At 47.6% G+C, this 22,475-nt stretch overlaps 1 protein-coding gene and 1 long non-coding RNA gene across 4 annotated transcripts; one reads left to right on the top strand and one right to left on the bottom strand.

Annotated features, from left to right (window-relative positions):
* Positions 1 to 3,764: 3,764 nt before the first annotated feature.
* Positions 3,765 to 5,993, bottom strand: LOC117867944. The gene is made up of 2 exons (XR_004643539.1): positions 5,887 to 5,993; positions 3,765 to 4,434 (listed from the first exon to the last, which is right to left on the bottom strand). It is a non-coding gene; the product is annotated as an uncharacterized LOC117867944 (long non-coding RNA).
* Positions 5,994 to 6,129: 136 nt separating this feature from the next.
* NECAP2 (NECAP endocytosis associated 2) lies at positions 6,130 to 22,454 on the top strand. 3 transcript variants are annotated; one of them, XM_034753435.1, is made up of 8 exons: positions 6,130 to 6,302; positions 9,612 to 9,712; positions 10,988 to 11,092; positions 13,233 to 13,314; positions 16,027 to 16,135; positions 16,989 to 17,166; positions 19,545 to 19,656; positions 20,907 to 22,454. In XM_034753435.1, exons 1-7 carry the CDS (start codon positions 6,211 to 6,213, stop codon positions 19,631 to 19,633), a joined length of 756 nt encoding a protein of 251 aa, XP_034609326.1. In that variant the 5' UTR covers positions 6,130 to 6,210; the 3' UTR covers positions 19,634 to 19,656; positions 20,907 to 22,454. The 3 variants fall into 3 exon arrangements, with proteins under 3 accessions (XP_034609326.1, XP_034609325.1, XP_034609324.1); XM_034753434.1 differs by having other exon boundaries at positions 19,545 to 19,668; XM_034753433.1 differs by having other exon boundaries at positions 6,135 to 6,302; positions 19,545 to 19,629.
* Positions 22,455 to 22,475: the final 21 nt, after the last annotated feature.

The raw sequence follows: 22,475 nt of genomic DNA, 5'->3' as shown, positions 1-22,475 counted from the left end.
AATCTAAATTGGAGTGAGAACACACCCAAGAGGCACAACACCAGGAGGGGAGGAGAATGGGTTTATTCCTGCTGAGAGTGGATTGAAACTACTTGACTCCTATATAGTTTCCTCGTTTGGGTTTCTATAATATGCTTTTAATGTACTGGGCAGGTCATTGAAATAGGGTCTCCTCCCCTGTATGTGAAAATGACTTGAATTAAAAGGGGGGCTCCAACAGTGCTTTCGGAGGGCGGGGGATGGGGGTGTTCAGAGCTCTGGCTGCTCTGTGAGGCTGGCTCTGCTATTAAGGAGGGGGAAGTAAACAAGCACTAGAACCTAGCTACTGCTACCTTGCTTACCTGGACAGGTAATTCCAGCAGAGTAACTGGTCACAATTGTCCCTGGGATGGTAAGTAACTGGATGGAGGCAGGATGGTTCATGCAGTTATCATGGATCTTAGTCAGGCTCTCTTCATGTGATCTAGACTGGAAAAGTCGGAGAGCCACTGTAATGGGCTAAGCCGTCAAAAGTCCTAAAGTACCTTGTACTAATCAGAAACATTTCTGTAGGATCCTGAACCCTCAAGTCACTTACACACCAAACAGAGGGGCCTTCAGTGGCTCCTTTACAACTTGTGATTTAGGCAGCAGGGTGGGTGGAAAGCTGCCTCCGTTCTGCAAAACACACTTCCCTTTTCTTTTGAGGTCTCCTAAATCACAGAAATGAACTGTTTCTGTGCAAGGCCCAGGCTGTGGGGGTGGTGGCGCAAACAGTCTTTAGGTGAGACTTAAGTGAACTGAGCGCTAGACAGCATTGCGTGCACATCCCTGAGTGGAGGGAGATGAGTTTTCCTTCTATCACTGGACCGTGACCTCAGGGGCAGGAATGGTCCATCACCATCTATTTAGATCTCCTCCTACATCACATCCTCCAGCTTCACTGGTGCACTCAAGCTTCGGAACAGCTATCAGCTCTTTTACAACGTAGTGCCCTGTCTCTCTACAATGTGGCACAAGTTAGATTTCTCCAGAGCTAAATTTAATTCCTAATCCCATCTTGTTATCTTTGGAGAGAAGGCAAAAGTCTTGATTTCTATAGAGAGCATCAAGACTGGAACTACAAGGAAAATGAGCACAGTTTGAGATTAGATTCAGGTTAATACCAGTTTCTTCAGTAGCTGGGGATTAGTGGGTTGGTGTCAGCGCCGTAGACAGACTGCTCGGAACCAAATTCCTAAGAGCAACCATAAAACAGAACTCCGCTCTCCTTTGTGGAGCTTTCAGTTTTCACTCCCTCTATTGCTTGTAGTGCTGTTGGGAGGACGTAATTACTACCCCTCATCTGATATGCTGTAGCTGTGGTAACCCATGTTCTGTTCACTTCGTCCAACTCTTGAGCTGGGGTCCAGTGGCAAGAGAAGTGCAGCAAGTAGGATATTTTGTTATTTCCTGCTGTGAGAACTCTCGGTGGAAGCTTTAGAATAGGATTTGATGGGGCTCTCGTGAGTTCAGACTTGCCTTTCCTGCTGCAAACCTATTGTTCTTGCAGCTGTCTGTGAAGCCAAGGGGCCAGCCAGTGGCCTTGTGCATTGACCTTAGTTACAGCATCAATAAATAGCTCATGCATAGACTGCAACTACACTATCTTAGGGGACTTTGTACATGGGCATCTCAAAGTACTTGAGACATGTAACAGCAGGACATGGAATACTGTGTATTACAGCAATGCCTAGATGCAGAATGTGGGGGGGGGGGCAAACGTTCTGGAGTTGGGCAGTGGGGTTACTGTGAAGTAGAGGGGAAAGGGCTCTATGGTGGGAGAAGGACATACCAGGCAGCTCAGGAGGGCATAGGAGCCATCCAAGAAATAATACACAACCGTGTTCATGGCCATTCACAGGAAGAACGATCAATGTTCATCCATTTATAAAGCTGGGAAATTCTCTGACAAAACTTTAACATACTAAGATTGCTTCCCTGGACTTCCCACCGACGCAAACCACAGGCAGCCAGGAAAGAGCAGTTGAGTCATTCAACATCACCCCACATAAGCTCTAGTTCCCCTTTGCAATCTCGCCTCCAGCTCCTTTCCACAATCCACATCCCAGGTAGCTTTACCTTCATCCTGAACAACCACCAGACCGTCTTAACTCTGATCCTAAATATTAAGGTGCCATCTAAGGCTTCTTGTGATGCATGGATGAGATGATCAGAACACAGTAACGTGTGTTCTGTCATGTCCTATTTATTAAACATTCATCTAAGCAAACCTACCAGTTATCCCTGCTGGTCCCTTTGCCAGTTTAATTACTGGCCTTGCTTCGAGCGTCACCGCCTTCTGACCTGCATGGTCCTTGGAATTGCTCATCATTGCTCATCATCTCCTCCCTTCCTTGATGATTCAGCGCTCGCAGGAGCTTGGGAATGCTTTGATGGAGCCTTGGCAACTTCCATTAGCTCACCACCTCTGCTTATATCTGGGACCTGGCTCCCTGCTCCAGGAATGTTTCACAGAAGGACGGAGTTCAGGGGACATCTTGGATGACACAGCAACAACCCAAAAAAGGAAGTCCGTTGGAACTAGCTAGGCTGATCTCAATGCCTGGGGAGGGCTGGTGTACGGTGGTGGGGTGCCTGGCAAACTACATTAACCCCCTTGACTTTGCAGTGCAAGGATTCCTTGATGCTCTAATGGACTGAATCGCTGTTGGGGTAAATTAAGACTCTGATCCTGGTCCCACTGATATCAGTGTTAAAACTCCCACCAACTTCAACCTGAGTGGTTGTGAGGCCAGATCCTGGGAGCTGATGAACACTCAGCTCCTACTGAAGTCAATAGGAGTTGAGGGTGTTCAGTACCTTCCATTGCCTGGCCCTACAAATCACATCTCCTGTGGACAGTGTATTAACAACTGATGATTGGGATGCACCTGAACAAGACAATTACTAACATTCAGCCTGCTCCTGCTCCCACTGAGGTCAATGGAAGTTTGTTTTAAATGTTTTGTTTATTGCTTTAAAAAAAAATCAGACAACAGAATAGTTTCCCCCAATATGGCCATCAACAACTCAAAGGGAAACTACACTACAAAATGTAGCCAGTACCATGCCAGACAAGCAGGACCCAGACATGGCACTGCTGATAAAATACTGTCTTAGGGACAGCTTTAATGTATTAGCCTTGTGATGCAGGGCAGGGCAATTATACCCACTGTACAGATCGGAACTGAGGCCAAGAGTGGGGGAGTGCTTTGCCCAAGGTCATGCAGGAAGTCTGTGGTGGAACAAGAAATTGAACATGGGTCTTCTCAGTGAGCACCCTAATACCTACGCCATCTTTCTTCTGCCTTAATCACTCCTGAACTGAAGGTGGGAGCTGGTGCCTGTTCACCTCTAGGTCACTGGTTCCAATCCAGCCAAGGGCCGTTTAAAGGTGGTGGGGGAAGATAGACAACTCAGGGAACTAGAAGTATGCAGTGGGAGATGGAACCTGTTGGCAACTCCAGCAACTTCCTTTAGCTTTTCTTGAGCCCAAATGTACAATGTGTTTTCAAAACAATGAAGGGTCGTTCCACCACCACCCTGCAGACACTGGCTCACGTGAGATAAATGGGTAGTCTTTAGCAGGTTCTACGGGCTCAACTAATACCCAAAGTAAATTATACATCCATGGCTACCATTTCTCTCCACCACATCTCCAGCAAAGATAGTGAAAAGTTTTAAGGCCCTTTATTTGGACAACAGCTGAAGGCAACAACCAGGGAGAATATAGAGACAACCCCTTTGATAAATGGACACATTTATTTGTGTGAAGGGAGGCAAGGAAAAGAAGTGTTTACATAATTTGTACAGCAAGAAGTGTGCCCAAAATGAAGGGCGGGCACAAACCTTAATGCCAGGCCCAACTGCTTGATCTGCGTCATTGCATCCGTTCTAGGTATTTGTGACGGAATGCACCCCTCTGTTCACACCCTATGCCCGATTGTAACAATCTTTGTACAGAATATGCCTTATGAGGTATCATCTGAAAACTAATAACTCACTGGTCAATAATATGATGAAAAGTGTGTAATACAGTTATGGACTTAAGTTGAAATCATGGCTGAAGTGTTTGCTAGACAATTCTGGGGAGGGAGTGAACATGTTTCTTAAAGACAAAGGACAAGCTGATGCATCTAGCCAAGTGGGCATCAAAATGTATGGGCGATCACCTGTCAAGGAGCCATTCTTTGGCAAGGAGCAAGGGCAGGAACAAACAGATCGGCATCTTAGCAAACAACAGCATGGACCCTCTTCCACCACCAGACTGCTCGACTCCATCCACACAGCAGGAATGAACTTTAACTAGGCACAACCCTCAGGAAAATGCATTTCAAAGGGTGACTGAACTATAAAAGTGACGGACAAAAACATCCCAAGTTCTCTCTCCACATCCATCTCTCGTTCTTTCACCTAAGACAACAAAAGAAACAAGCCCGTTTGACTTTGGGAGAGATCCCGACCTGAAATTTGGTCAGCCCTGTTGCTGAGAGCATGTGGTGAGAATTTTATCTTGACCCAAGTCTAGCTTGTTAAGTTTTAGTCCTAGGGAGGATTTTATCTTTATTTCTCTTGTAACCATTTCTGACTTTAATGCCTTATGCTCGTACTAACTTAAAATCTTCCCCTTTGCAGTTAAATAAACTTGTTTTATTCTTTAATTAAGAACAGACCAGTGTTGTCTTTAAACTAATACATCCCAGAATGATGTTTTCTTTTTTTGCACCCATGTTACACTGTTGACTCATATTTAGCTTGTGATCCACTATGACCCCCAGCTCCCTTTCTGCAGTACTCCTTCCTAGGCAGTCATTTCCCATTTTATATGTGTGCAACTGATTGTTCCTTCCTAAGTGGAGTACTTTGCATTTGTCCTCAAACTTTATAAGTGTACCGTCTATGCCATTATCTAAATCATTCATGAAGATATTGAACGGAACCAGACCCAGGACTAATCCCTGTGGGACCCAACTCGATATGCACTTCCAGCATGACTGTGAACCACTGATAACTACTCTCTGGGAACGATTTTCCAGCCAGTTACGTACCCACCTTATAGTAGCTCCATCTGTAGTTCCTTAGTTTGTTTATAAGAAAGTCATGTGAGACAGTATCAAAAGCCTTACTAAAGTCCAGATATACCACATCTACCGCTTCCCTGCATCCACAAGGTTTGTTACCCTGTCAAAGAAAACTGTTAGGTTGCTTTGACACCATTTGTCCTTGACAAATCCATGCTGTTATTTATCACCTTATTATCGTCTATATATCTGCAAATTGATTGCTTAATTATTTGCTCCATTATCTGTCCTGGTACTGAAGTGAAGCGGACTGGTCTGTAATTCCTCGGTACCAAGCTGCTGCTGAAACGTTCTCCACCATGTCTCGCGCCCTGCACCTGCCTCCCGTTCCCCGGTTGGAGAAGCACGGGTGCCCATGTTCGGCACAAGCCATTGTTCAGGGGAGGAGCCAGGCCTTGCCCCCCAGTCACCACGAAGGCCACAGCTGGAAATCGGGGGGTGCCGGGATGGAACTGGTTTACTTCAACCACCGCCCATGCGCCCACAGGGGACAGACAAGTTCTCCCACAATTCACTGGGAAAGAGCTCACAGAGTGGCTCACCCAACTGCAGCGCTGAGCACCATGGGATACATGCCCAGGGTGAGCGAGACACCACGCCCGCCCCATCACTGTGCGCCGCTCTCGCTGGAGCTGCCCAACTCTATGGGCCAAGGCCTAGCAGCACCCCCAGCGCCTCAGACCTCCAAGGGGGAGGGGCTTAGGGAGGGAGATGCTCTAGCTTCAGGCTGTCAGCTACAGAGGGGGAGGGGAAGAACCCTTTTTTCTGGATAGGAGGCGCTAACCTGCAGGCTCTGCCATAGGGTCCAAGGGGAAGAGCCCCGCCCCCTGTGGGACGCTCTAGCCTGCAGTCTCTGCCATAGAGTCCAAGGGGGAAGAGCCCCGCCCCCTGTGGGACGCTCTAGCCTGCAGGCTCTGCCATAGAGTCCAAGGGGGAAGAGCCCCGCCCCCTGCGGGACTCTCTAGCCTGCAGGCTCTGCCATAGAGTCCAAGGGGGAAGAGCCCCGCCCCCTGCGGGACTCTCTAGCCTGCAGGCTCTGCCATAGAGTTCTCCCCCGGGTGGGCGGGGCAGCGAAGGCCCCGGATTTCCGGGTCTCTTCCCGCCGAAGATGGCGGACAGCGATTACGAGTCGGTGCTGTGCGTGAAACCGGAGGTGCACGTGTACCGGGTGCCGCCGCGGGCCTCCAACCGCGGGTACAGGTGAGCCGGGCCCTGCGCCCCCGGCCCGAGCCTCGCTCGGCCTGAGCCCCCCCCCCCCCCCGGGCTCCCGCCGGCGGGGACAGCTGTCCCGGGCCCCGGCCTCTGTGGCAGTAACGCGGCGGGGGCGGGGCCAGGCCCTGTCCCGGGCCGGGGATCCACTGAGCCTCGCGCGCCCGTGGCGGGTCCAGCGGCACCGCCCGCCCCCCCCCCCCCCCCGGACCCCCCTGTCTCTGGCCGGGGGATGCGAGCCCGGCTCCGGCTGGGAAGCTCCCTGGGGCTTGGCTGGGTCTTCTCTCCCCAGCCCCGTCTCCAGCCTCCCGCTCTCCGGGGTCGGGGTCTGCTTCCCCCCCCCCCGCCGCCCCCCTTCACTAGCATTTATCTCCCCGCTCGTTTCTGAACTGCGGCACCTGCAGGTTTCCAGCGTGCTAGGCGCTGTACATAGTGAGACAGTCTCTGCCCCAAAGGGCTAGCGATGGCAGTTGACAAAGGGGAGAGTGAAAACTGAGGCTCAAGGAGGGGAATGGCCCCCACCCATCTTCACACCGGAGATGTGAGTTACACAGGCTCAGACATAACTTCCCTTGAAGCCTGGTGCTGTGACCGAGGGAGAAATCTCATGGCCTACCGTCACTGGGAAAGCAAACGCAGAGCTGATCCCTGTGGTAGCTGAGACCCCAGCTGAGCGTGGGGAGACACAGGGAGGGAAGGATAACAGCCAAATATGTTTGCCCTGGACTTGCCCAAGATCAGCCAGCATGGCAGTGGCAGAATCAGGAGTACAAGCCGGATCTTGCTAGTCCTAGTCTAGTGATTTATCCATTAGACACAGTGCCTCTCAATTAGACACACTGCCTCTCAATAATTTTGAGTATTAAAATTATTCTACAAACTACATTAATTTCTAAGGATCTCCTTTTTCCCAGGATTGTAGACTGCATTTTCATCATTAGTGTAGTGGTACTGTCGTGTTCTGCTTCAGACACCCACAGCAATCGTTACCCAAGACAGCATCAGAGAATTTTGTAATATGATTGGTTTTTTTTAAATAGGTAACAAGGGAGGGAGAGAATAGCGATTCAAACAGGCAGTTTGGAGAGTGCGGAAACCTTCAGTTAATACAACCGACTGTCACGCTGTGTAGAACTGGGGTTGAAATACAGAGCAAAGAAAAGTGAAGTGAAAACTTGTTGCATTATAGCAGTGGCTCTCAACCTTTGCAGACGACTGTACCCCTTTCAGGAGTCTGATTTGTCTTGCGCACCCCAAGTTTCACCTCACTTAAAAACTACTTGCTGATAGTTAGACACAAAAATACAAAAGTGTCACAGCGCACTGTTACGGAACAATTGCTGACTTTCTCATTTTTTACCATAGAATTATAAAATAAATCACAGTACTGACACAGTATTGTACTTATAAGCTTTCGTGGGTGAATGCCCACTTCATCAGATGCAAGTCCAATGAAGTGGGCATTCACCCACGAAAGCTTATACTCCAATATTTCTGTTTAGTCTTAAAGGTGCAACAGGACCCTCTGTTGCTTTTTACAGATTCAGACTAACACAACTACCCCTCGATTATTATTTCTTTCCATCTCTAACCATTGGATTAAAAGACCTTGCATTCCACAAGCTGAGAACATGATGACCTTCTATAAAGCAAGTCAGCCCAAGACTCCCAGAAGGGCTGCAAGAAAACAGGGTGAGGGATCAACATCCTATAATGCAGTGGTTCTCAACCAGGGGTACATAGAAGTCTTCCAGGGGGTACATCAATTCCTCTAGCTATTTGTCCAGTTTTACAACAGGCTATAACTAAATTTTCATATAGACAATGACTTGGTTATACTGTTCTATACACTGAAATATAAGTACAATACTGTGTCAGTACTGTGATTTATTTTATAATTCTATGGTAAAAAATGAGAAAGTCAGCAATTGTTCCGTAACAGTGCGCTGTGACACTTTGGTATTTTTGTGTCTAACTGTCAGCAAGTAGTTTTTAAGTGAGGTGAAACTTCACTTAAATAATAATGAGTTCCTTAAAGTGATCATTTTAGATCCAGTCTCGACTTGGTTTACAGAATGCAACAGCAATTGCAAACCACAAAAATGAAGAAAAAAACTTATGGGCTCTTGTAGGTCTATTGTAGTCTATCAGTATACTGGTTTAACAGGGGCCAACAGTAGCACTAAAATAGCATCAAACTGGCTGTGTTCACTCACTATATCAGGGATTCACCTACCACATTGCGGTGGTCATGTAAAACCTGCATTGTGGTCACATGATGTATTTCGGTAGCATCTTTTATACAATGCAACAGTCTCGAAACTCCTTAGAAGGAAGCCTCCCAGCACTCCTGTGAAAAATGGTCCCCACTTACAGATGGGGAAGTTGAGGTACAGCAATGAAGTAAAATGCACCAACTTTCACACCGTGTCAGGTAAAAAGCCGAGAGAAGAGCCCGAATCCTGCCTGCCAATCTCGGCTCTAACTGCTAAGCAATGCTTCTTTCACCCAAATAGTATCCTGGTGTGCAACTGCTTCTTTCAAAGGCCTGTATTTTCAATTGTATTCAACCCTGCTTTGGAGGACAGGCACGCAATTCTTTGCCATGGCATGCTGAGCAGAGGACGGCGGCATTAGGTGGCGATGAATACCACATCTGTCTTCCAAAGCAAAAATCTGTGCAAACGGGATTTCAGCTAACAGAGAGAATTGGGCGGAAAATCCAAGGAGGGAGGTTAAGCAAGCAGAAAGATCTTTCCAAAACAAATCTACATATTAACCTGACGCTGCCTGGCCTGGATTATGTAATGTAATTTGCTTGAGTCATAGTTATGTCCTGCTTCCGAGCTCTGCTCCCCATTTGTTTGTTTAATTTGCCTGTTCTGTCCTGCCGTAACCAGGTCACTGATCCTCCAACCTGCTCCCTGCAGGCAGAACCCCATGGCCTTCTGGACGGGTGAAGGGGTCGGCCTGGGCGGAGCAGTTTGCAAGATCAGGGCCTTATATTATAAGCTTTTTTGGGCAGGGACTTTTCTCTTCTTGTAGGTCTGTAGAGTCCCTACTGCTCTAGGGCAGAGACTTTCTTTTTATTCTGTGTGTGTACAGCGCCTAGCACAGGGGAGCAGTGATCCGTGATTTAGGCTACTACGCAGTAGTACGGCACAATTAATAATAATAGTCTAGTCAATCCCTTTATGGTGCCCTAGGCACTACTGCAATACAAAGAGTGATGATAGAGGGAGTTTTGAAGCCTAAGATTTGAGTGACTTTTCTGATGTTCACAGTCGTTTTCTCCCACAGAGCGGCGGAGTGGCAGTTGGATCAGCCATCGTGGAGTGGCAGGCTGCGGATAACGTCCAAGGGGAAGATGGCTTTCATTAAACTGGAGGATAAGAATTCAGGTAAAGGGAAAGCCATACAGCATTCATGTACTTTACACCTAGGGTTTCTCCCCTCCGTTTCCTTCAGGAAGGGGCTCCCACCTCAGGCAGGCCTGTCCAGCCTTGTTAGCTATTGTCAGGAATGATCTTAAAGAGAAATGCCCAGGGCTGGAACCTGAAAGATCCCAGATGTATGGTGACGTTAATTGGAAACTGGGTACTGGAGTGTTTTTACAAGCTGGAGTGGTGCTAAAGCCGGAGAGGCTGCCTGCTCAGTAAGCTTCTTCCTTTCCCTGTCCTGTAATTATTTGGTGAGGGCTGCCACTTGCCATGCAGCTGTGCTGTGGGCTTTTACGCTCCTTCATCTTGTGCAGTGTGTGGGTGTCCCCGCAAGAGGTGCCTTGGAGAAAAACTCACGTCAGTAACAGGATTGGAGCCGCTGTTGTCCCCATGTGGCAGAATGACTTCACGTGGGTGCTGAAAGGTGCCTTGGAAGCTAATAAGAGGCTGGGGAGAAGGAAGCCTTAGAAGTATCTGCGGTGTGAAATGAGCCAGGTCTGTGCTCTCGGTAAAAAGTTGCAGGTCAACAAGTGGGAAAACCCATCTGGCTCTAGCCTGTGAAGTCCACAGAAAAGAACTTTCCATCTATAGCCCTAGCCCAGTAATTCTCCTCCTTCCCAGAGGGAGGCTGCTAGCCCTTCCTGGGTAGTGGATGTTACAGCAGAACATTAGGTGTCGCTACGGTGGCTTAACGATGTGGTGCTTTTGTGTTCATAAGCAGATGTACAGACAACTGCGTGAGTGGTGCATCCTGGGAAACACTTCTGCTAGGCTGGGGTGTTCATTATCGTTCTCCCTTCTCCCCAGGCAGGGACCTTCATCACTGCAGCCCTCACTCCATGTGGCTGCCTCGGGAGCCCCATTGTTCTCCCCACACCAAGTTCAGGTCAGAAAGGGGTTGGTCACTGAAGAGACACAGCGTTCTCTCTCTCCCCTCCCCACCCCCAATTGCCAGTAAGTGTGTTCATTCTGTATCAGTAGTTGTGCTAGAAGTGTCTTGTTATCTAAAGCTGGAAGAATTGAGGGGTCTCAGTCTAAAAGAGGAAATGTGGTCGAATTGTTAGAACCCAGAATGAGAATTCCTTAGATCCTGGGGATAAAACCTACCCTTCAGGAGTGTTGTCACGCTTAATTCATTGTGTGTAAAGTGCTGTCTCTGTATGTATTGTATCCTGATGAAGAATGGGAGAACACTGGGGTATTGAACTATTGTGTGTTTCCTACTCTTGTTTCTAGGAGAACTTTTTGCCCAGGCACCTGTGGACCAGTTTCCTAGCATCGCTGTAGAGGGTGTGACAGATTCCAGCAGATATTTTGTCATCCGGGTTGAAGATGAAAGTGGTATGGGCAGTGTTCAGATCACTTTTCTTCTGCAAACTGACGCATATAAATCTTGGGGAATAAGTTTCTTTAGCTGGTTTCCATTATTATTATTCTGATGTGAAGGGTCCTTGATTTGAAAGGGATAAATATACATTACATCTAAAGTACAGCCTAGAAGTGTAGGGCAGTGCACAGGAGATTGGCAGGATCAGAAGCCTTTCAGTCCAGATCCATCTTAAAGTCAATAATGATCAGAAATTGTTACCGTCAGACTGTGGTTCAACCTCCTGCATGAAATGACTTCTTTGTCTACACTAGAGCTGATCGGAAAAACTTCCACAGGACCACGTTATGTCGGAAATTGGAGTTCCTCCATCAAAATTGAAACACTTGGCGAAATCATGTCAATTTTGCCAAAATTTAGTTTCAGAGAAAAAACAAAATAAAAGTTCTGATAGTGTCAAAATGTCCCATTTCCACATCCTTGGTGCCAAACACTTAAATTTTTTGTTTAGAAATTACTTTTCATTTTGAATTTTTTAAATGTTTGTATTATATATAATCTATAATACAAATCTAAATTGAAATAGTTTTGATCAATCCAAAACAATTTTTTCTCAGAACTTTCCTTTTCAAAGAATTTCAGAAATTTGGGGATTTGTTCCAATTCAAAACAAAGTCAGATTTCAAAATGCTTTGTGAAATGGGGTTTCCGTCCTTCACACAACTCTAGTCTACACACTGAATCAGTTAAAAAAACCAATTTCGTTAAGCTGTGCAAACTCCTGTGTGGATAAATGTATATTAGTTTAAAACTGGTTATGTCAGTTTAGTTTATGCATGTAAATTTACCAATAGAAGCTAAACTGATCTAAGACCAATATAAGAGAGTTCACACACAGTTACGCTGGTTTAATGAAATCTGTTTAAAATTGCACCTTTAATTAAACCGGGCCAACTTTGTGTAGACCAGGCAATTGTCCAGTTTGTAGTAGGAAGTGACACCACAATACAGAAAGCATTCTTGATTAGCATTCTCAGCAGAGAGGCCAAGGCTAAAATAGGCCACAGGTCATGGGTGAGAAGCAAGTGGGAGACTATAGGGAAACAGGTACTGTTTCCTATAGTGCTGGCTAGACTGTATCATTTCTGTGGATAAACAAACGCTCTGTCTCCAGTGCTGTCAACTTAACACCCTTCACCAGTATTAAATCCACTTCACTTTGTTTAAACAAGTTTCATGGAACCATCTCAAGGTTGGAAGATTCCAGGCCTAGATTTTTTATAACCTGAATAAAGGCTGACTCTGGTGCAGGGTGGAGAGCTGGTATTGCAATGGGAGGAAAGCCTGCTTTCTCTTAAGTGTGCGAGTGAGAGAATATAGGGGAGAAGGGTGTCAAACAGTGGAAGGTCCTGAAAGGTAAATTTAAACTGCTGAACAATATTCTCAGGGCTGAGGGGATAGGCTTCACTTTAACCATAAAGGAACCAAATGATGATCAATACCTATTGCAGGTGGCTGGTGGGTGCCAGAGGGCGCCCAAAGAAAGGCATTTACTAGGGATTCTGATTTACTTGTATTGCCAAAGCACCTAGAGACGCTAATTATAGACCTGGGCCCCCATTGTGCAAGGTGCTGTACGCACACAGAACAAACCCAATGGCAAAGGCCAGGGAGGATGCTGAGGTGCAGCTAGATGTCACTGAACAGCGTCTTCTTGTAGTGGAGAGTTCATGTCGGATATCTAATACTGCCTCCACTTCCCTTCTCCAACCTCCTTAATCCTTGGAGGGGGAAAGCTAGCCTTTAGCCCATGTGATCTTGGGACAATCCTGACGCTGGAAAGGTCCAACCCGAAAGCCAGCTTTTGCATCTTCATTTAGGATAAATTGGAAACATTGGTCAGCGTTGTTGGATAGATTGGCCCTTTGATCCAACTACCCTGTAGAGGAGAAGCAAACGCCCCCAGCTGGTAGGCTGAGCAAAGGCAGAGGCTAGGACCAGAAATCGAATTCAGCTATTAAATATGCTCTCCTGAGTCCTAAGAGAATGGCAGGGCTATGAAATGTGTGAAACCACAATGCAGGGAGAGCGAGTATCTCCTTTTCACTTGGGGAGGGTTGTTACTTTATTACTGAACTCTCGTTTGTTTCCCAGGGCGCCGTGCATTTATCGGAGTTGGATTTGTAGACCGAGGGGATGCTTTTGACTTCAATGTAGCCATTCAAGACCACTTTAAGTGAGTTTTCTTCTCTTCCTTTGCTCTCTGGGCTGGGTCATTTCTGTGGCATTCGCACAGTTGTCGGTGTTCTCCGAAATTGCTGCAGTTGTAAGCTGTTAGCTCTCGATTCACTAGAGAGGGGAAGCATGGTCAGGGGAGTGTCACGGGGCAGAGTTGAGCCAGTTCAGTTCCCTTCTTTATACAGAGAAACAAATATGGAACATTTTTGTCTTGCCCAAATTTCCCAAGGCCCCCAGAGAGGGAGTAGGACTTATCCCTGCTGGGCCCTCACATCCCAGACCACATGGGTTCCTCCATGGCTGCTGTTTCCCCTTTGTCTCCTTCCTCCAAAGCGCTGGTTGCCATTTTTGTTCTCGTCCCATGGCCAGAAGAATGGGTGAGCGACCACCTCTGAGAGGCTGGAATGTAGTTCTAACCGCGAGCAGAAAATGAGGCTGTGCATTAGCCCAAGGAGGTTATTTGCTCCTTTCCGTGCTGTGGGCCTGTCAGGATGAGCAGAGCAGTGAGAAAGTGAGTGAGCAACCGCCCCTTGCAGGCATCGGACGTGCTGGCTGATTTGGTTGGGCTGTAGTCACTTAGAATAGCAGAAGTAGCTTTCTCTGCGCTGCTTCCCTGCGTGTTACTGCAGCTGGCTGGTCTCAGACCACATAAGCATGTTGAAAGAGCCACTACTGCACCCAGGCAGGCTTTAAAAATGAACTTGGTAACATGCTCCCTTAAAATAGCCTGCTGGCTTTTGGCCCATTTTCTTTCCTGCCCATTACCATGGGGATCCACTGAGCTGCTTTCGGGAATCCACGCAAGTCAGATTTGTTTAAAGGGACAACTCAAAATGGCCCCTGTCACAGCTGAGAGTGCTGACCTCAGGGCAGACAAGGCAGAGAGCCCAAGCTGGTGGTGGTCTGTAATTAGATTTCACCAAGCCAGTAACAACTGTGAACTCCTGACGCACAATAACAATCTTACCATGGAGTCTCACACCATCCGCTTGGGCACTCCAGTCTGTCTTGCCACCCAGGCAAGCTGGACTTAGTGACAGCTGGTTGCCATACACCAAAGCTCACAAAAGATTCAAGTTGCTTCCAGTCCCAAGAGAACAGTCACTTACCCCAGGTCAATTTGTACCTGAGATCTCACACCCAAACCAATACTTGTAGCCAATCTTATAGTAAACTAAGGATTTATTAACTAGGAAAAAGAAATGAGTTATTTACCACATAATATATGGAGATATACCTATCTCATAGAACTGGAAGGGATCCTGAAAGGTCATCAAGTCCAGCCCCCTGCCTTCACTAGCAGGACCAGGTACTGATTTTGCCCCAGATTCCTAAGTGGCCTCCTCAAGGATTGAACTCACAACCCTGGGTTTAGCAGGCCAATGCTCAAACCACTGAGCTATCCCTCCCCCACAAATGAGTTTGTCTGTGGTTCCAAAAGGTGACAGAGTTGTAATACTCTATCAGTACTGAATGTCTTTTAGGGCTCACCAGGTTAACTCTGGGAATCTCTGCTTCTGGTTCCCATCTCCAGCCCTGTGAGAGTCAGAATATTTTCTTGTGTCCCTGTTTTATCCCCTTCTTCCAACTTTCAAGCTGATGGGCTGGGTTTTCTTGTGTGTAGCACCTTCATGCGCGTGACGGGGGCCATTTACCAAGTCTCTGTATCGTGATGTTCCATAGTGGCCCATTTAGTTTTGATAGTCCTTCTTGATGGGCGGTAGACCATTCCTCTGGGCTGGGTTCACAAGTTCAGAGCAGTCATTTTTACAGTTATAAAGCAAAACTTACATATCTTCTTATAGCCTGGGATACAGACACGACGAGTTAAATTAATGCATGCAGCAACTTACAAGCATCCCTTAGAATCTAAACACATTCTTACAAGTCTAACACATATCTTGAACAATACTGACATACAGGTGAGCTGGTCTGGTTTCCAGCTGTGACCTACAGTCTTGGCAAGAGCTGGCACCTGGTCTGCCAGCATCACAGCCCCAACTGAGAATTTATAAAAATAAGTTGTTATAAAACCTGGTGATTTAGCTGAAAAATACACAGCATAAGTAGGTTGGTTTTGAGCAAATAAGTTTTCCCCTGTAGAGTGTGCGTTCCAACCAATGCAGTGTGTTAACAGCAGAGCTGACTGAATAATTGAAATGTTTTGGTTCAGTGACCAAACCAGGGGGTTGGAATTAAATTCATTTTCAGTTTGAAACTAACTTTTGTGGTTTCTCACTGAAACAAAAAACTGAAAGTTTCTGTGAGGCAGAAACAATACTGTTCGAATATCTATTCACAGCAACAGTTTTGAAACCATCTGTTTTGACCTTTTTCAAAACGAACTGTTTTGATGTTTCCAGGATGTTTGTTGGCAGAAACTCTTTGCTGAATTTGACAAGTAGCTTTGGTGCCCCCCAAATGCATAATTTGGCAAACAGTAAAAAATTTTGTCCCGCTCTAATTGACGGCTCAAAAAGTGAAACTGGCTTCATTGATTTTAACTGTCAGGCCCAGAGAAATGCAAAAAAACCCAAATTGGGTTTTTAAAATTCGTTGTTAAGACTGTGCTGGTAATGTAAGAAACTCAACTTGTTTCCAATATGGATTTTAAATGGCCTGCATTCCTTGTAGCAGCACTGCACTTAGCCATGAGCAGCTCTCATATGTGCTCTCTCCTCATTTTACACCTGTCATTTTCCCCGTGCAGATGGGTTAAACAGCAGAGCGAGCTTGCAAAACAAGCCCAGAACCCAGATCAGGGACCCAAACTAGACCTGGGCTTCAAGGAGGGACAGACCATCAAACTGAACATTGCGGTGAGGTGCTTTTCTTGGTTAGTCTGCTGCTTCCACCAAGTAAAACTTCCCCGGCACTCTCCTTAGAGGCAATCCCAGCGTTCGTCTTGCTATATGTAGTTTGATTGTAGAGTCTATTGTTTGAGACACATGGAAGCTCACCTTTACAGGTGCGTAAGGCTGACTTACCGGGTACCAGCACTCTAAGAATGATCAGTCTGGCTCTGCCAAAGCCAGATAGTTTATTGGTTGCAATTTTGATGAGGTCGTAGCAGTGTGATGGGATTTTGCTAAAATTCCAATAACCCTGTGCCCAGTCACACCAACATGTTAGATGGGGACTGTTTCCAGACCATCTCCCTGTTCTCTTTTGCTAAATTCAGTTTCAGTAAGGGGCAAAATATGACTTGCTTTAGCTAGTGGAGGTAGCCAAAGCCTGCAGCCCTTCTTCCTCCCTCCCCACTCTCTGCCTGGGCTGCAGGGGGGAAGCACTGGAAATCCGGTTGCTGGAGGAATGTTAGTGTAATGCATCCGTCAGGGTGTGTGTGTTGTGTCCCCCTCTGCCGGATCCCCAGAGGATGGGAGTCCGTGACCCCTCCCCACTACAGAACTGGGCCCTAGCTCAAGGTGTATCGGCTCATGCGTTGGGCACTGGAGGTTCCTGGTGATGGCCAAGATGGCAGCGGGACTTCAAAGGGAACCAGCCTCTCTCCTGCCCCGCCCTGTGCTCAGCAGCATAAAAGAATCAGCAGACGTAAGAGGCTTCCCATGGGCGATAAGAACTGGAGACAGTTGTGCCAAAGCACTGTCTGATGCTCACAACAGCTGCGTTTAAGCTGACGTTACAAGTTGTGAATTTTTCATTTCCCTTTAGAACATGAAGAAAAAAGAAGGAGCAGCAGGGAACAGCAAACCGCGCCCAGCAGGGCCCGGGGGCCTCAGCCTGCTCCCACCCCCGCCTGCAGGGAGATCTCCTGCTCTGATCCCTCCTCCAGGGGAGCAGCTTCCAACATGCCCTGCGGATTCCCAGCCAGCAAGCGCCGCTAACACAGGTCTGTGTTCATGGGCAAGCTTCGTTTTCTTTAGGTCTATTTATACCTGCCAATGCTGCTTATACGGTGCCCATTACCATGGTATCTGGGAGCATGTCTATGGCGCTTCTCAGCACAGTGTGAGAGACATCAAAATTACCTCTAGGAAAGACAGATCTTTTCCTTTAAGCCAGTTCCTTTCACTGACGGGCTGATTCCTTCCAGTTTGGATATTGTTTCTACGCTTGTTTAGACAGTTGCCTTGTGGTGAGCTGTGAACATGGCAAGATTCAGGGTCAGGCTGGCAAGTTTGTTCCGTGATTGCAGAACTCACTTGGTCCTACACCTTTCCCCAGCCTCACAGGATTCAACCTGGCCTCTGTCAACTGCAGCATCCCAAATGAGTGTAGCACCTGGTGGGGAACATAGGGAGAAGACTGCCCCTTGAGTAACTCAGCCCTGGGCCATCCAGAGCTTTGAAGATGAGAAGAAAGGTCTTGAACTAATCCTAGAATTCAACCCACAGCCAATGCAAGGGGCTGGTGTGATGGGTTCACGAGTTTTTGACTCTGTTTAAATGGTGAGCTGCTCGCCTGCTGCAGTGTCCAGATACCTCCCTGCACCCACCCCATGTAATGTGAATTGCAGTCGTATAGTGCTGATGTGACAAATGCGTTGATCACTTTAGTGTTGTAAGAGACGGGCGGCTGAAAACCCTTCTGAGGACCTGAGAAGTTGGCCAGTTAGAATCATAGACTATCAGGGTTGGAAGGGACCTCAGGAGGTATCTAGTCCAACTCCAAGTAGGGCCAATCCCCAGACAAATTTTTATCCCAGTTCCCTAAATGGCCCCCTCCAGGATTGAACTCGCAACCCTGGGTTTAGCAGGCCAATGCTCAAACCACTGAGCTATCCCTCTCCCCCTAGTCGTGCAGCTAGATCTAAGCAGACTCGAGAGAGGCTGCTTGAAGGGAGCTGACATGGCTAACTAGCTCAGGTAATAGATCTGATACGCTCAGACTAGTTGAATCGTCGTCACCCAGCTATCACACTGGGGTTAACTGGTGAATGGAAACCACATAGACTAGTCAGGCCCAGTCCCGTCATGGCAGAAGTTAACACAAAACTTCCTCTTTCCCTGAGACATTGCAGCCTTCATTTAGCACAGTGACGAAAGGGAGGCTAAAGCATCAGCATAGGAGCTAACGGAGGTTTCTATCCTGGCCACTCATAGCATAACAAACACGTGTGGCAATATCGTGTGGTTTCTGATTGTTGCCACCTCCTCCTGGCTTGCATCTGCATGGATTATAAACATCGCTTCCCTGGGGAACTCCTGCACATGCCTTGAGATGGTAGACATGTCTCTGGTCTCTTAAGAGGCCACCTCTTTATGCCCACATGGTGCCTTCTGCCATCCAGGTAAGGAGCCAGTTAATCTTACTTCCAAGAGAATTGCTCAGGTCGGATCAATATGGTCACTTGGGTTTATGCAGCTGTGTTTCCGGAGCAGGCCTGTGAGACAAAGCTCAACGAAGCTGAACAACATGTTAATTTCACTTCCCCTGTCTCTTCTGTGGCGCACTAACTCTGTGCTGGACCTGGGATTAGTTTTGTGCCAGTGCCAAGCTCTTGTGATCACTTTTTTTTAACTGTGGAAAACCTTTTATTAATAATCCCTAGCGCCTAACTGGTGCTTTTTCATCGGTAGATCTTTGTGAAGCGCTTTGAGGTCAGTATCCTCCCCACTTTACAGATGGGGAAACTGAGGCACGCAGCGGTGACTTGCCCAAGGTCACCCAGCAGGCTAGTAGCAGAAATGGGAGTAGACCCCAGGTGTCTGGGGGATGAGAATTCTGCTTCGTTCTGACCGCACTTTGAGTCTGTGATGGTAAGAGTTCAGCCTGGCAGATGCATTGTGTGAGGTCTGTGAGGCTGGGAATGTCTAGTGTATCTCTAGACGGGCAAAAATTGTGACCCCTCATCGGTGCCATTTGTAGTGTCACTTTTCAGCATGGAACCAGGCTGTAAATATAACCTGCCCGCGTTACGTTTGGCTTTGGCTAATGCCATCAGTCTCCACCTTCCGAGGCCACCAGTGCTGCTGCTTGGTCTGCCGTAGAGATCTCAAAGAAGCACCTCAAGGCGTTTCTCTCTGAAGCCAGAAATTGCACCAGTTCAACTAATTGGCTTAAAAAACAATTTAGCTAAGCCATTGAGAAGAGCTAGGTGGACGTGGCTAGCTAAGTTTCCATCTGGGTTGTATTGGTTTTATTGGTAAAGATGTGGTGCCTTCCTGGGGCCATAAGGAACTGGGGTTGGTGGGAAATAACTGATGGGGGTGAAATCTGATCTTTCTTTTTTCTTTTCCTTCCTTTGAATTTCCTGGTTGCCGGCAGATGCCGCTTTGTCTTGGCCACAGCCCGGTGGTGCCACCACAGCCGCCAGCGCCGATATCTGGGGAGACTTTGCCAAAGCGTCAGGGTGAGGCCATTCCTGCTGTTCAGTGTGGTGTGTAGCTGAGTGAGCAGGGCTGTCTGTCTGGGTGGGAGCGGTTACATTGTATTGGCAGCCCTGGAGAGCAAATCCCCATCACCACCGGCCAGTTCAGCCTTGCCAGTGGCAACGCAGGCATCCTCTGGGGTGCTCCCCGTGCACGCCTCCCCTGAACTAGAAGCGCACCGTTCCCGGGTGAGAAGGGATGGCTGTCCTCGACCCCTCTGTTTAAATTGCCAGCTAGCTGAGGGGTGAGTTAACATGGACGTTCATTACAAACAGGACTGAGTGCCCCTGTATTTGTTGGTGCTCTGTATTGTCCCCTAACATCCCTGTTGTCTGTCACTGCGGCCTGTTCAAATGATTACTGTTAGCAAGCTCAAGCAGGCCCCCAGGGCATCTTAACCACAGGCTTGTCTTCACTAACAAGAAAAGGTGGGTTTACCCTGGGATAACTACCCCGCACAGCCATCCTGCTGGGAGAACAGGAGACAGGGCACTACAAGGTAAACTAGGTGTGGTCAACACCGGGTGTGGGGTACAGTGTTGATCTTGCCTAGCTACCTCCGGGAAGCCCAAAAAGTGCCTTGTCTTCCTAACTGCCACACCTTTCTCACTGTACAACCCCCCTTTCGAAGCAGTGATGATAAAGCCCGAGTGTGAACTAAAGGTCTGTCTTCACTGCAGTTAGCCTGGGTGACTGGTAGTGGGTTAGTGTAGCCCGGGAGTGAGCGGCCCATCGAGTTACTGTGTCCTCACTAGCGCTGTGTGCCCCTGTGCGTGTTGCTAAGACTTCTGGGGACACATTCCATCATTTTTTGCTGAGCTTCTCTGATTCTTTCCCAGTGAATTGTGGGCAAACTTGTCTGTCCTTTTGGGCACCCAGGAGAATCATGGGAAGGCACTGGAGGACTATCAGCATGATTTAGCCTGCATCCTTACTGCAGAGTGGGGGGTTCCCAGCCCCAAGAGAAAGCAGCCCCCAAGCTCTAACTCTCTCCTGTAGCCAGGCCAGCTAGCCCAGGTGTAAAGCCCCAACAGATTTGGGTGAGAGGGTTTTGTGGGAGGGGGATGGGGCAGCACCTTAGTAAGAGCCCAAGTTAACTCCGCATCGAAGGCCGACCCTAAGAGGGGTTTTGGTTTTGATCTCTGCCATATATGGCAGCTTGGCCAATGTTCACAAAGTAACTAGCCCTTCAAGGCAACCCGCAGCCTTAGCCCAAACCACCTTCAGCATCTCAAAGCATGGTTTTGTTTCCTTCCAGGTCTGCGTCTAACCAGAACCAGCAGAGCCCGGGCTGGGTTCAGTTCTAAACCAGCCACCCTGTCTGCTTTCCTGTGTGGATGCTGGGGAAGGAACCTCTTCTCTTCACTGTGGACCAAAGCCTGGGGGGAGCCCCCCTGCACCCTACTCTCTGAGCTAACAGGCCACTTCAAGAGAGCCCAGTCCATGACTGGTTGCAGCCTTTGTAGCTTTCTTGGGCATTACAAGAAAGGGGTGAGAGCTATGCAAAAACCAAAAAGTGCCCTGTGACTGCAGTGTGGAAATAAGTGCCCCAGCGCTGGGGAGTGTAGGAGAGGGATGCCTTAAACTCTGAACTCTCAACAGAAACCAGCAGCCCCAGTGGCTGGGGCTCTTAATTCTGCTCTGAGATCACAGCAAACCATAGAGGACTATAAACCTGGAGGGGGGGAGCGATTGTCCCCCCACTTCTCCAAACCAGCACACTGTGGTGTTTACATATTTCCAACAAGGATGCTTTTGTCTATCGCTTCTTCCTCCCTCTCCTTATTTGCAGCCTGTTGACTAACGTAACTGAGGATAACCAAAGACAGTAACTCGACCTGGTCCCCTTCAACAAACAGGTGCTTTATTAAAGAGCTGGTGGTGAGGAGGGAGCGAAGAGCAGTATCAGAAGACTCCAGTTTGGATTAAATCTTGTTAGCAGTTGCTGTCTGATGTGCTAATGGGCTATGCAATGCAACAGATGTGGAATGACACGTGCAGCAAGGGATCTGCAGGGTTGACAACTGGCGACCCCTGCCACGGCAGCTGGGTACTGCCATGAGATGCCTCAGCTGTATGCCAGGGCACTTCTCACCTTGAATAGTTTGTTGTTGGGGTGGTGGTGGGAAGAAATCCTCCCCATCTGGCAGGGGGCAGGACAGTGGGATTGATATAGAGGCAGCAAGACCTTTAATGCTGCCAAGAACTGTTCTAGTGTTGTCCTTGCCAAGACTTTTCAACAGCAAATTGTTGCGTGTCTTCTGAAGTGCACCTTGTCACTGAGACGTGCCTCTTTGAAAGGTGCTCACAGCCTGCCTGGGAGCTTCTGAGCACTTAGATTAACTACAATAGGTAACTCTGATGGGGAAAAGCTGTTAATTGGATGACTCTGGTTAATTAGCTGCATCTAAGCAAAACTCTGAAATTCCTTATAAGTTTTCATGCTTTGATATTAAGTCTCTGACATAGCTAGATGCAATGAAGGACAGAGCTTTGGTTGCCTTTTTTATGGAGCTGGGCTTAAGATTTCTCTTTTAAAAAAAAATATTTTCTTATCTATTTATTTCGAGGTGAAGGCCTTTAACAGTATGAAGTCCTGCTATTTTTTTTAAAAAGTGTTCCAACTTTTGTCTTTTTTTTTTAATTATTATTTCAAACTGGATGATGAGGATTTGATTTCTGATATTTAAAAAAAAAATTCCTGAGAATGTGTTTAATTTTGCCTCTTTGAGCCACTGGAAGAGCACCTAGGAAAAACAGGTGGGAAATGTAACATTGAATTAACAATAAAATGTTTTGAGGGTAAGTATGATTCCTGTTTGTTTTC

Source organism: Trachemys scripta, chromosome 19, assembly GCF_013100865.1.
Source record: "Trachemys scripta elegans isolate TJP31775 chromosome 19, CAS_Tse_1.0, whole genome shotgun sequence".
NCBI lineage: Eukaryota > Metazoa > Chordata > Testudines > Emydidae > Trachemys > Trachemys scripta.
This window is presented reverse-complemented; position numbering and strand designations above follow the sequence as displayed.